Source organism: Dasypus novemcinctus, chromosome 2, assembly GCF_030445035.2.
Source record: "Dasypus novemcinctus isolate mDasNov1 chromosome 2, mDasNov1.1.hap2, whole genome shotgun sequence".
In the NCBI taxonomy this organism is placed as follows: domain Eukaryota; kingdom Metazoa; phylum Chordata; class Mammalia; order Cingulata; family Dasypodidae; genus Dasypus; species Dasypus novemcinctus.
In genome coordinates this window covers 188,911,085-188,924,744 of record NC_080674.1, presented here as the reverse complement: position 1 = coordinate 188,924,744, position 13,660 = coordinate 188,911,085, and the positions used below count along the sequence as shown (strand labels likewise).

At 45.4% G+C, this 13,660-nt stretch overlaps 1 protein-coding gene across 1 annotated transcript in view; it reads left to right on the top strand.

Moving 5' to 3' along the window:
* Positions 1–8,722: 8,722 nt before the first annotated feature.
* Positions 8,723–13,660, top strand: part of COL23A1 (collagen type XXIII alpha 1 chain) — a 395,557-nt gene continuing 390,619 nt past the window's right edge. Inside the window, exon 1 of the mRNA XM_058283157.2 lies at positions 8,723–9,122. Coding sequence (XP_058139140.1) covers positions 8,835–9,122 — 288 coding nt within the window. The 5' untranslated portion in view covers positions 8,723–8,834. The remainder of the gene's footprint in view (positions 9,123–13,660) is intronic.

The window sequence follows — 13,660 nt, the reverse complement described above, 5'->3', positions numbered from 1 at the left end:
CTTTTAAATGGATCCAGGCACCAAGGATCAGTGGATGCTAAAACCATTGGGGTGAAACTTTGATGGAGGATTTTATAAAATGAGAAATCAGGCTGACAGCATCTGAACTTGGTGCAATCTGAACCTCATATTAGCAACCTGGTGATGTGCTTTCTGTAGTAATGCAATAGGAAGTACACAGCATTTGTTGATAGAATTGCCTAAAAATCTGAACCTGACATTCATCAAGCCAATACTTTAAAACTAATACAAGAAGCTTTAAACTCTTTTTGCACTTCAGTTCTTAGCTAATTTCTTGAGGTAGCAGTTCTGTATATTAAAGAGCTCAGACTTCTTAGCAGCATTGTTTTAACTAGTGCCAGGTCTTCTCTGGGGTTTGGTGGTTTGAAGCTGTATGTACCCCAGATGATAATGATCTTACATTTAATCCATTCTTGTGGGTGTGAACCCATTGTAAGTAGAACCTTTAGATGAGGTAACTTCAGTTAAGGTGTGGCCCACATCAATCAGGATGGATCTTAATCCTATTTTGGGAGTCCTTTATAAAGGAATGAGACATGACAGAAAGCATGTCAAAGATGGAGCAGCCAAAAACTTAAATGGAACTCAGAAGAGAAGGGAGAGACCAGTGGATGCCACCACTTGCCTGGCCGTGTGACAAGCGGTCACCAGCAGCCAGCCCCAGAGCACCAGTCTTGGGGAGGAAGCATCACCTTGATGCCTTGATTTGGACACTTCCCTGGCCTCAAAGCTCTGAGCGAATAAATTCCAATTGTTTAAGCTGGATCATTTCATGGTATTTACTTAAACAGCCTAAGTTAGTTAATTGAGCTTGAGTCTCACAATCTATTATGTGGTGGTAAAATCTGTGCTACAGTGAAATTAAAACATCTGGCAGATTAGCTGGCATTAGTACCATTAATACTTTTTCAATAAATGTTTTAACCCAGAAGACCTTATAATTTCTTTCATAAATTTTTTTATTTTCCCAAATAATACTAATTGTTCCGCTTTATGGTACCAGGGATTGCTAACCTACCAAGAATTCTATTTCTGATGTTCTAACATTCGAATTTTTATTGTGGCATTTTACTGAAACTGTAAGGGGAAGTAGAATGTTTAAAGAAATTTGTTTAATGTTTAACAATCAAAAATGTCTGCCATTCAGATACATTTTCTTATGTTCATTCCTCTTCTGGTTTCAGTTTGGTTTTAAGTGTTGCAGTTCTGGAGAGGAATCATGCCTAATTAAAATCCTGAGACATTTAATTATGCAAACTTGAAACCACACTGATCATTCTACTTTGAGGCTGGCATCCCATGGGCCTAGTTCTTTTGGATATTATTAACAGCAGTTGTGTGTAATGAGATGAATTAAAGATCAATTGTAAATTTGGGGGACTTGCCCTCCAGCTGACTTAAAATGTTTCCTATTAGAAATATAAATGAAAATTGAGGTTTTTAAACTTAAAAAGGCCATTGCTTGTAAAAGCTGCTGGATTTACCCTCAACTGGAGGCATTTGTCTCCCACTTCTCACCCCAAAAGCTGATAGCTTGGGCAGAAACAGTTTTGGGAATGAATGGTAAGAATATGCCTACATGATATTTAGAGTGTATCATTGATAAGGGAGTTTTATTTTAAAGGTTCTTTTTACTTCATAATTTTGTGAATTATTTTACAAATATTTAAATTATCTTGACTATAATTGCACATAGGAGAACACCATGGTTTGTGAAAACATGCTTGCTTTCAGGATCAAATTTTATTCAGATCTTGGTACAAACTGTGTATGTGGACAAGTCACATATTCTGTTTAGTTTTGTAGTTTCACCTGGAATGAATTGAAGTACTAGTAACTTTCTCCCTGAGGGTTGCTATGAAGATTACGTGTAATTAGTTTACATAAAATGCTAGTGAATGGTAGCAATTAGTATTTTCACCATTTCTTAATTCCCTGCATTCTTGATTTTAACAGTATTCTACAATCTACAAATTATATTTTCTTTTTTGCTTTTAGTCCTATAGGTGCCATAGGAAAGCCCAATATTCTTTTCCCATCCTTATGCTTTTAATCTTTTATGTCTATATTTAAAATGTTTTTTGTAAGCAGTACTTGCTTTTTTGTGCAATCTGACAATCTTTGCTTTTCAATTGTGTGTGTTTAGACCATTTATATTTATGTGATTATTGATATGGTTAGGTTTAGATCTATGATCCTATTGAAGCAAAATCTTTTTGAGTACTCTATTCGATGTCCTATGAATTATCAGTTTTCCAGTCTGGCTGATGTGAACAAGAACTATTTCTGGAGTTGTGTAAGCTGTGGGGATTGTTTCCTGTGCTGATTAGAGTGTAATCCTTTCCTGTGGTTCTTCCCTGGACTTAGGTAGTTTCCTCACACAGCGGTGCTGAGCAGTACTCAGGTGAAGACCCGAGGAGACTCCTCTGCAGATCTCCATCACACTCTCCTTTGCAGCTCTTCCTCTGCATCCCTTTACTCTGCACACTCTAGCTGCCTTGGCCTCTCTGGACTCCCAGCTCCATCTCTTCATCTCAGGGCAGCTGCCAGGCTCTGCCTGGGTTCCCCTTCCCTTCACCGTAGTATGCAAAGTTGGAGCAATCCTTGGGTTCACTTCATTTGTTTCCCATCTCCCAGGGATCACTGCCCTTTGTTGCTTGATGTCCAGTGTCTTGAAAGCTGTTGTTTGCATGTATTTTGTCTGGTTTTCTAGTTTCAGTAAGGAGAGTAAATCTGATTCCTGTCAACATCTCCATTTTACAAACTGAAAAACTGAGCATCTGAAAAGGTAAGTAGTTGTGTGCCTCAAGTTTTACTGTGAGCTATTAATGGAGCCACAACTGGAAGCTAGGCACCATGTAATTGAAGCTTATCCCTTTAATTCTTATAATTTAATTGAAGTCTTTTTTGCTGGATTGTTTTCTAAAATGGGTTAAGTACCCCTGTCTTCGTGAACAGAGCGTCTTGAACATATTTTTTTTAAACAAATCAATGTTATTGATGCATATTAGTAAAGCACACAATTCATCCAAAGCTCTTGACCATATTTGAGCCTTGTCACTGTGAACATGACTTATGACCTACTGCAGTGGTTCTTAACCCTGCCTGATCCAAATACTCCACACACAACTTTTTTCTTAAACTTTTTGTTTTGAAATAATTAAAAACTTACAGGAAAGTTGTAAAAATTATACAAGACCCATACAGAGAACTCTAACATACTCTCCTGAGACCCAGATCCACCAATTTTAACATTTAGCCACATTTGTTAGATCATTATATCCATCCATCCATCCATCCATCCATATATTTTCATATATCTATTTTTTTTAGTTTGGGGTGGGGGATTGAACCCAAACCTTGTATGTAGGAAGCTGACATTCAACCACTGAGCTACATCAGCTCCCCTGAGTTGTTTTTTTGTTTTGTTTTTAGGAGGCACCAGGGACAAAACCCAGGACCGTCCATGTGGGAAGTAGGCACTCAGCCACTTGAGCCTCATCTTGCTCCCCTTTATTTTCTGAACATCTGTGAGTAGGTTGTATATATCATGCTCCCTGAACACACAGTATTTCCAGGTATATTTCCCAAGAACAAGGATATTCACTTATATAACTACCTGTAGCAGTTTGATATTGTTTATGAATTCCAAAAATAGATATTGGATTATGTTTGTAAACCAATCTGTTCCTCTGGGCATATTAGAGTGTATTGGATTCAGAGGTTTCACTTTCACTTGTCTAAATAATGATTAAGGCTTTGATTGGGCCATGTCATTGGGATGTTGAGTCCTCGCCCCCTTGATGGGCAGGGACTCACAGAGAAAACACAACAGAGGAATTAGTTGGAATTTTGATACTGGAGCCCCAGGAAGTAAACGCACAGAGAAGCAAATATGTGAGGAAGGAGAGAAGGCTCCATTAGACACCGCAGAGGCCCCAGGAATAGAAACAAGCCAGTAGCCTGATGATCTATAGCTGGCCTTGTGGCGAGACCAGACCAGCTGAGCCTGGAGAGTAATGAGCCCCGGGAAAGAGATGAGACTTAGCCCACCCTCCAGCTGATATTGGAAGAAGCGGGGACCACAGAGCCCTAAGAGGAAGAGGAAGGCTGGACCCTTGCAGACATCACATCAACAGCCATCTTGCTCCAACATATGGCAACAGACTTTGGTGAGGGAAGTAACTTACGCTTTATAGCCTGATAACTGTAAGCTTCTACCCCTAATAAATACCCTTTATAAAACCCACAGATTTCTGGTATTTTGCTTCAGCACCCCTCTGGCTAATACACCATTTTAAGTGCAGTTAAGTTCAAGAAATTTAGCACTGATACAAAGCATATAGTCCTTATTCTATTTTTTTCATATATTCCAATAATGTCCTTTTGGGCCTTTTCTCTATTACTAGATCCAATTCATGATCATGTATTGCATTTAATTTTCACCATCTCCTCAGTTGCGCCTTTTTTTTTTTTAATTGTGGAAACATTCAACACAAACTTTCCCAATCCCCCTTTTAAAATAAAATATTTGTAATAACCTTTTTATCCTGAAGAGTCTCAGGATAACTATTTCTGGTCATAGTTACAACAGGACAAAGTATTCCAAGATGCCTGGCATATTGATTTCTGCCCATATGGTATAAAAGCAGCCCAACTTCCTCTGCTGATCGGGGTCAATTACCCCTGCCAAAATAGTGACGTCTCTTCTTCATTGCTAGTACCTGGACACAATTCAAAGTGCCCTAGATGCACGCAGAGCTTGTAGGTAGTGTCCCATGAAGAGTGTTGGGGGAAGCGGACTTGGCCCAGTGGTTAGGGCGTCCGTCCACCGCATGGGAAGTCCGTGGTTCAAACCCCGGGCCTCCCTGACCCGTGTGGAGCTGGCCCACGTGCAGTGCTGATGTGCACAAGGAGTGCCCTACCACACGGGGTGTCCCCCACATAGGGGAGCCCCACGTGCAAGGAGTGCGCCCCATAAGGAGAGCCGCCCAGCGCAAAAGAAAGTGCAGCATGCCCAGGAATGGCGCCACACATGGGAGAGCTGACACAACAAGATGACGCAACAAAAAGAAACAGATTCCCATGCCTCTGACAACAACAGAAGCAGACAAAGAAGAACATGCAGCAAATGGACACAGAACAGACAACTGGGGATGGGGAGAAGGGGAGAGAAATAAAAATAAATAAAACTACCTTAAAAGAAAAGGAGTGTTGGTAAGTGGGGCCACCCTTGCTTCCACCTCTTGGCGCCTGGACCCATGTATTCTTCCTGTTGAGAAGAATACAGCATCTGCATGTGTAATGCTCCTGGCAGTATGTGATAAGACCAGCAGATTCCATGGCCATGGGCTCACTTCTGCACCTGCACCTCTTTGGCTATAAATTAGGTCGTCTTGGACGCTACATCATATGGGATTCAGTAAGGATTAGTGGTGCTGGCTGAGGCTTTGCAGACAGGAAAGACAAACCCATGCCTGAAATAGTTATCTATCCTGGGAAGGACAAACCACTCCCTCTTCCAGGATGGATGGAGTCCAGCGTAGCTTATTTGCCCCTGGTTGCCAGTTGGTCTTCGTGATGAGTGCTGTGCTAGGGAATAAAGTTAATCTGTTGCTGACAGGTGAGCCATTCAGGGGTAGCAGTTAGCCAGACTGACCTTGGTAAGTGCTATATACATGTTAGGTGGTGTGGTAGGTATTTTCTCTCTCTCTTTAAATTGCCTCCTCCAGATCTGCTCTCCATTCTTCCGCTTTCTGCCCTCAGGAGGCTGACTTCTTTGCACTGCATCAGTTGGGCTCCTTTGTCTAGGTTTGGTCAATGGGAAGTAACAGCAGGACATCAGCAAGCAGGAGGAGGAGGCCTTATGTTTATTCCTTCAGCCCATCTCTGCCCATTGTGGTTTAACAGAGGCTGTCCCTTTACCAAAGGCCACAGCTCCTGCTGAGCAGCTTGTTTCTACAGTTCAGGCTTTCCTGGGGTTCCCATAAGAGTCCTCTCCCCTCCCCACTAGGGGTGGCCATGGCTCCCCCTGATGCTAGCCCCCAGGGGGCTTCTCCTGCATCCCTTGCTGGTTTCCCTTCATCTGCCCCACTTTGTAGTGAGTTGTCTTCAATTGCCTTTTATGAGATTGCCATCATTGGGGATTGAATCGTGTCCCCCACAAAAGACATATTCAAGTCCTAACCCTTGTCCTATGGGCGTGAACCCACCTCTAAATAGAACCTTTAAAGATGATGTTTGAAGATGCAATTGAGTTTGTTTTTAGGATTAAATGAAGTAAATGTGACTGGACAGAACTTTTTAGCATAATGTTTCCATAATTTGTTGCCTTTTGTCTGTTATTTTATCTTTTGAAGTTGAAATAGTTTTTAGAAAGGTGCTGTTATTAGGTAAGAGGTACCCAAATCCAATATGGCTAAAGTCCTTGCAAGCTAAGGAAATGGACATGGAAAGAGAAACCAAAAGTAGGAGAAGCCAAGAGCGAGATGGCCATGTGATGGAGGACGGCCATCACCAGGAGGACGGCCATCACCAGGACACCAGACTTTAGAGAAAGCATGTCCTTGCCCACACCTTAGTGTTGGATTTCTAGCCTCTAAAACTTGTTTAAGCCAAGTGGTGAGACAATAAATTCCTGCTGTTTAAGACAACTGGTGTGTGGTATTTATTAATAGCAGCCCTGGCAAACTAAGACACCATCTTTTATTATTTTAACTGACAAATTGTATATATAAAATTTTCTTTCTTACCTTTTAAAATAAGTTGTAGACAGCAAACATATTTTCACTTTTCCTTAATTCACTTAAATTTTTATTGAGCACCAACTAAGTGCCAGATACTGTTGTTTGAGAAAACAGTGGTCAATGAGACAAAGAGGATGAGTTAATAAAAAGGTGATTTCAGACCGTGATAAATGCTCTGACCCCTCTGAGCAGGACGGCAGGGATGGCCATCTTGGATCGTGCAGTCTGGGAAGGAGTTTAGGGTGACAAAGTTTGAGTAATGACTTGAAGGATAAGGGAGAGTTTGCTGTAAAAGATCTAAGACCAGGCTAGTCCAGATAGAGAGGTAGTAGGTGAGGGCAAAGGCCAAAGGGTCATTGAGCTTGGTTTGTTCAACATATGGAAGCTTCTAGAGCAAAGTCAACAATACATGTAGTAACATTAATATATTAATAGATGGGCAAATTTACCTTTGTGCTTGTAGTAAGAATTATATCATTACTTGTGAATATGGTATTGGCCTCTTTTCAAGCAGAGAAGACTCACTCTTGCCTAATAATTGCTTTTGAGACTATTTATTGGGCATACCCTAGATTTTAGCATAGGACAAAACCCATTTCTGGAAAAACCACCTAACCCTAACTCCAAGTTCTGTAAGGTCACACAGAGTTGCAGAGGTGGGATACCAACCAAGTTCTGTTTCATTCCAGTTTCAGAGGCAATTTTCCCCCAAAATTAAAGGAGATAAGGAGGACGTCTTAATATTCTATCCATCGAAATTAAGTAAATAGAAGTTAAGCAAAGATTCCCAGATTCTGTGCTGGAAGATAGATGTTAATAGGTTTTCGTCAAAAAAGATTGTGGAATTGCCCAAATTAAAGAGATCTGGGCTAAATAGTTTATTGCTGTTTTTATTTGAGTATTTCAGTAGTTAGTGGAAGAGTTACTTGCCTCCCAAAATTTAGGATGTGAAGATGCCTGGTAGGAATTTGGGAGTCAGCAGAGAATCTGCATCCTCATCACGTTACCTGCCAAGACTGTTAGAGCCACTGGCAAATGAGCTGCGTTCTTTTCCCTGGGCCCGCGGTGTGCACAGCTTTCCTGCCCTAAGTCTGTGAGTTAAATTTGCAGCAAAATCGCACTATAGCTTAAATTTGACGCATACTGGCTCATTATTTTTCGGCCAAGATGTTTCCCTTGTATAATTATGTCTCAGCTCTACAAAAGTCAGAGCCCCTTTATTCCATCTCTTCCTTTGGTTGTAATCCCCGTTTTTTTTTCTCAGCGAAAGCGCTCTTTAGATCGGGAACAATGTCTTCCATTTCTGTTTCCAGCGCCACCATGTCTGGGACATAATGATGATGAAAGAATTAAGATGGGGAGAGGCGTTTTCAGGCTTGGCACAGTCCCCACCTTGACCGCGTCTGTGAATGTGAGCGCGCAAACCTGTCTTTCTGCCACCAAGCGGCGCTAAGGCACCATCTAGGACAGATGTGCTAAACTTTATCACTGGATTTGAAGTGTGGAACTTATTGTCAACTGTCAGAAAGGCTCGTACAAACAAATTTAGGGGCCTGCTCTCGAGGCATGAAGGCATTCGGGCGCACCTCGCACCTTTGGGGGCTGCAGTGAAGACTCGGGCTGAGGAGTCGCAGAGGTGCGCGCAGCGCGCGCGGGACTGGGTGCAGCCCCCTGACCCGCACAGTGCAGCGCAGAGGTGCGCGCTTCGCGTGCGGCGTCCCCACGGCACCCACCGCCCCGCGGGGACCCTGGAATAGCCCTCCAGCTCTCTTCCCGCCCCCGCCCTTGCCGCGTGCGGGGCGGCCGGGCCGCTCCTCCCCTGGGTGGGTCCCGGCTCCTTTTCTGGCAGGGTCTATTTGCATAGAGGAAACTGCCCAAAGTGGCCGCTGTGGAGGAGCTGGCGGCGGCGTAGGGGGCGTGCGCGGCGCTCTGCTGCTGCCCAGTGTCCGAGCCGGCGCCCGCCCGCCCGCCCGCGTGCCTGGAGCTTTTACGCAGGTTCCCCGAGCCCTCGGCCGCGACCCAGGGCTGCACCGCCTCCGCGGGGAGTCCCCGCGCCAACACCGCGCCATGAGCCCGGGCGAGCGCGGCGGCGACAGGCGGCAGAGCGGCGCGGGGGGCGGCGGCGGCGGCGGGGGGCACCCTGCCACGGCGGCCGGCGCGCGGGCGCTGAGCGCACTGTGCCTGCTGCTCTCCGTGGGCTCGACGGCCGCCTGCCTGCTGCTGGGCTCCCAGGCGGCCGCGCTGCGGGGCCGCGTGACGGCGCTGGAGGAGGAGCGGGAGCAGCTGCGGCGCGCGGGGTCGCCGGGCGCCCTGGCCGCCTGGGCCGAGCCGCACCTGGAGCGCCTGCTGCGCGAGGTGAGACGGGGCAGGGAGCGGGTGTCGGGGCGCCGGAGCCGAGGAGGGTCCCCTTCCCGCGCCTGTCGGTGCGGGAGGCCTGCCTTGGCGGGGCCGGGGAGGGCACGGAAGCTGGGGATGGCGACCCCCGAGGGGGTCCTCCTGTCCAGGCTTCCCCCGCTACTCGCCCCTCTGGCAACCTGCGGGCGAGTGGGGTGCGGCGTGTCCCCGCCCTGCCTCAGGGTCCCTTTCTGGGGGCGCGCCCGTTTAGGGACGAGCAGGGGCAGAGAAAGGAAGGCACCCGGGACTTGTAAGGGACTGACCCGTCTGCGGTGTTCACGGGCGTGTGCGCTGGGACCCGCCGCTTCCCGCTTGTGAGCGCTCTCCCTCATTTGTCCCGGGATAATGAGGAGGCTCTTGCGGGAAGTGTCGTTCCCCAAACCGGTGTCCCTGGAGAGGTGCGAGGGCCGCCAGCAGCCCCGGAGCTGCGGTGGAGGGAAATTGCCAGAGGCCTGAGTGCCTGCGCCCTAGGAAGCTTCTGGTCAGCCCAGTTTGCCCTGTCCACACCCCACTTCCCATGACCCTAACCTAAAAAAGCCAGAGAAACCGAGTTCAGAGGGGTTGCCCATGTCAGCTTAGGAGGGTGAGAAGAAGGAAAAACCGTCAGGAACAGGAGACCTGGATTCTGGTTTCAGGCAGTGTGGGCGCGGCAGATCCTGAGTTTCCTCATCTGTGTATGGGAACCTGGATTTCCAAAGTAAAGCAAGCTTGAGACCGTGGCACCCCCAAGGGTTCAGATTGCTATTGTGTGTCTTCAAAGCAGGACCTGCCTTTGGGCTCTCAAAACCCCCCTTCATGTTCATCAAAACCTGCATCGTCGGCTGCAGTCCCTGCTCCTGTAGAACTGGGACAGGTGTGGCGAGCTGGCCGGCGAGTCCCCGGAGGACAGAGAGCTTTTCTTGGCAGAGCTTGACTCCCTGGCTTGTGCCATCCTCCTCCTTCTGGAGAAGGCGGCTTCCTAAGATGCCCGGTTGGCTGTCCCAAGAAAAGGGGTAGAGTTTCAAGGCAGAGGAGAGAGAAGTCAGGCCAGTGGCCCTGAATTCCCTAAACTGTGAAAACTGCCGACTTTCCTGATTGAGCTGTGTATCTGTTGTCGAGTTAATTTGGAATCGGAAGGGGCACGGGAGAGGAAGACGCTGCACCGCATCCTGTTCGCCACACTCTTTTCTTAGTCACTTTACCTTAAGCCAGCATCGCATCTCTTCTAGCTTGGTTCTGGGCAAAGCTGCTACTTTGTGAAACGATCTTCTGTGTTTCCCTTGGAAGTCCCTCCAGAGTTCAGGAATCTTTCCCCAGCCGAGCCCCGAGGGCAACTCCTGGGGAGGGTTTCGTAGTTGTCACCCATTATCTTTTGGCAAATCCCCTGGAGAGCAGAGTGTTGGATTGATTGATGGAGGGCCAGTAAAGTTTCTCTACCTGTTAGTGCTAGAACTGCTGGCTGTTCTACTAGGAGGCCCTTCGTAGTAAAATAAATAAATAAACCGCAAGCCCCCATGGTAAAACCTTTTACAAGGGACGTAACAAAGTGTTTCAGTACTAAAAGGGAGGGGTCCAGGGAGAGCAGCCACTTGCTGGGAAGTATTGAGACTTGGGTCCCGAGGTGCAAAGTTTTACCTGGGAGAGATTTTGCAGTTGTTTCTTCATCATGCTTTCTCCTGTGGCACTTTGTTTTACTTCCGTGCACAGTAGTGCTTCCACAGTGAGTTACTGGACAATTGGACAAAGGTTTTGTTGTTGTTATTTGCTTGTTTTGACTCTTGATTAGAAAGGCAAAGGCAAAAGTTAGAGTCCTGCGATTTCCGCTTGAGAATTCGCTATACCGTTTGGCAGGGTGGCCTTAGCTCAGCGGCTTGTTCTGCTTGGGGTCCACACTGGCCAGTTTCCCCTCTGCCAGGGGAGAGTGGGTGATGGCATGCATGGCCAGGGTGCATTGGGCTTGAGCTTCTGGATGTTTGGGTGTCCCTTGTGGGAGCGCAGAATAGCAGTTAGTTACTGCTACTGTCTATTCTTCTCGAAAGTATCGGTAGATGGGAAATGTACGTAGCCTGGTGGGAGACATTTAGGGTCCCTGGCTGAGATGAGAGGGCTGTGGGAGACACTTCATGGGAAACAGGTAATTGGTTTTGAAAGATGTGTAAATACCTTTTTTTTTTTGAACCATTAGATACCAGGACAAATGAATATTGAACTGAACAGCTTTTAAGTGGAAAGGACATTTGTACTCAAAAGACAGGTTTTTCAGTTCTGATTTGTTCTCAGTGAAGCTTTTTTTTTTTTTAAGCCAGTACTAAAGTTGTGTATATGAGAACAACCTGTCCTTTACCAACAAGCTTATTTTCAGATTATCGCTGGCAGAAGGCATGTCCAAATTTAAGAAAGAGAAATTCTAGCCCAACCACACACAACTTTAATGTCAGGGAAAAATTAAAAAGTCAACAAAAGTCGCTGTTAACAGGGGACCCACTCTCTTTGTTCCCTTAGGAAAAGAACTATTTAAGTTTTTTTCTGAGACTGGCATGTGTGCTTGATAATAGACACAGAAACTAAAAAAAAAAAAAAAAAAGAATCATTCATGTGATTTTTCAAGACCCTTCTTCAGGGTACAAAATAGAAAAGAAATGGTTTTCAAAATATAAAAATAAGATTACTGAGCAAGAATCATTTAACAATTGCATCTTTAATATGATCCAGAAATATAAATGCAAAACAAGCATCTAATGTTTTGCCCTTAAAGTGCCTTCAGTAGGTTGCGTAAGTCATCAGTCACCCTCAGTGTAATTACACCTATATTTACAGCGTTTCAAAAGCTTACATTTAGAGCGCCTAGCTTTCATACTACAGTAAACAATTTAATGCAAGGATTAAAGAAATATTTAATTGTGTTCAGAGGAGGCTATTTCCAGCTTACAATGGATTTATTGTTGGCTGCTGGCTTTCCATTGTCCAGACCAAGCAGTTTGAAACCAAGAAAAGCCCAGAGACTCCGGGTAGAATTTAAGTGCTTTCCTTCCCTACCGTCAACTGTGCACATTGGTTAAGTTCAAGTAAACCCTAGAATCAAATGTAGTTTCCTTGGAGTCTGTCGAAGCTGGTCCCTTGTCATCTTTTGTATTGCGTACATTTTTATGAGCATGGCTATTTTTGAATCCTCTGGTGCAACTGGCGATGGAGCGTAAATCATAGCTGCATTTGTTTCCTTGACATTTCCTGGCTCCCAAACCAAAAAAAAAGTCTTTCCAATTACTTCCTGGCACGCTCGCTTTCTCCACTCTTTTTCTTTTCTCTTTCTTTTTTTTTTTGGTGACAATTTGGGAAAGCTCTGTAATAATAGCAGCATGTTTAAAAGGAGCCAACTGTCAGGGTATTCCTTTCACAGGCATATTTTGAAATTGTTAGATTGGACTTTTACACACAGGCTTTGAAGATTTGAGGCATGGCTCCTGAAGTGTGGGAATCCGTAGCCTCTGAAGGAAGTTGTACTAGGAGGCAGAGCAGGATAGATGGAGCGCGGGATTATTCTTCAAAAGAGGAGAGTTGGAGACCAGACCCCGTCATTTACTACCTGTGTCCTTTAACCTCTTCAGCTTCTTAAGCTTCAGCTTCCTCTTCTCTAATACAGTGGTGATGAGAGCAAATAAGATAATTCACAGGAAAGATTGGTCAGAAAGTGTGTTGTTTTTTTTAATTAAAGTTAATAGATCACAAGGAATGTTACATGAAAAAACATAAAAAAACAAAAAACATGAGAGGTTCCCGTTTAACCCACTCCCCACCCCCTACCACATCATTTTTATAAATTGTATTTTTTTGAAGATATATACATCACACAAAAAATGTTACATTAAAAAGTATAAGAGGTTCCTGTATAAGCTCCACCCCCCCACCCCACTCCTCCCACACTAATAACCTCCCCCATCATTGCGGTGCATTCATCGCAATTTTGGGGCACTGCTGCACTACACAGATAATAGTTTACCCTGTAGTTTGCACTCTCCCCCAGTACATTCAGTGGGTTATGGCAGGATATATAAAGTCCAGCATCTGACCCTGTAGTATCATTTAGGGTAACTCCAAGTCCAGAAAATGCCCCCACATCACATCTCTTCTTCCCTCTCCCTGCTCTCAGTAACTACTGTGGCCACTTTCTCCATCTCGAAGCTAAAATTTCTTCTATTACTCATCACAATAGTTTTATAGTAGAATATCATCAGTAAGCCCACTCTAGTCCATATTTTATTCCTCCATTCTGTGGACCCTGGGATAGTGATGTCCCCTCCACCTCTAGATCAAGAGGGGGCTTAGATTCCACACGGATGATGGATGCAATCCCTCTGCTTGCAGTTGTAGGCACTCTCGGTTCCCTGGTGTGGTGGTTGACCATCTTCACCTCCCTGTTAGCTGACCTGGGTAAGACCAACGAACCAGAGAGTAGGAGTCACCACACTGCTGAGGCTCAGGGCCCAGCTGGCACATGGGCAGTCCAGAGATTCAAGTCTCCT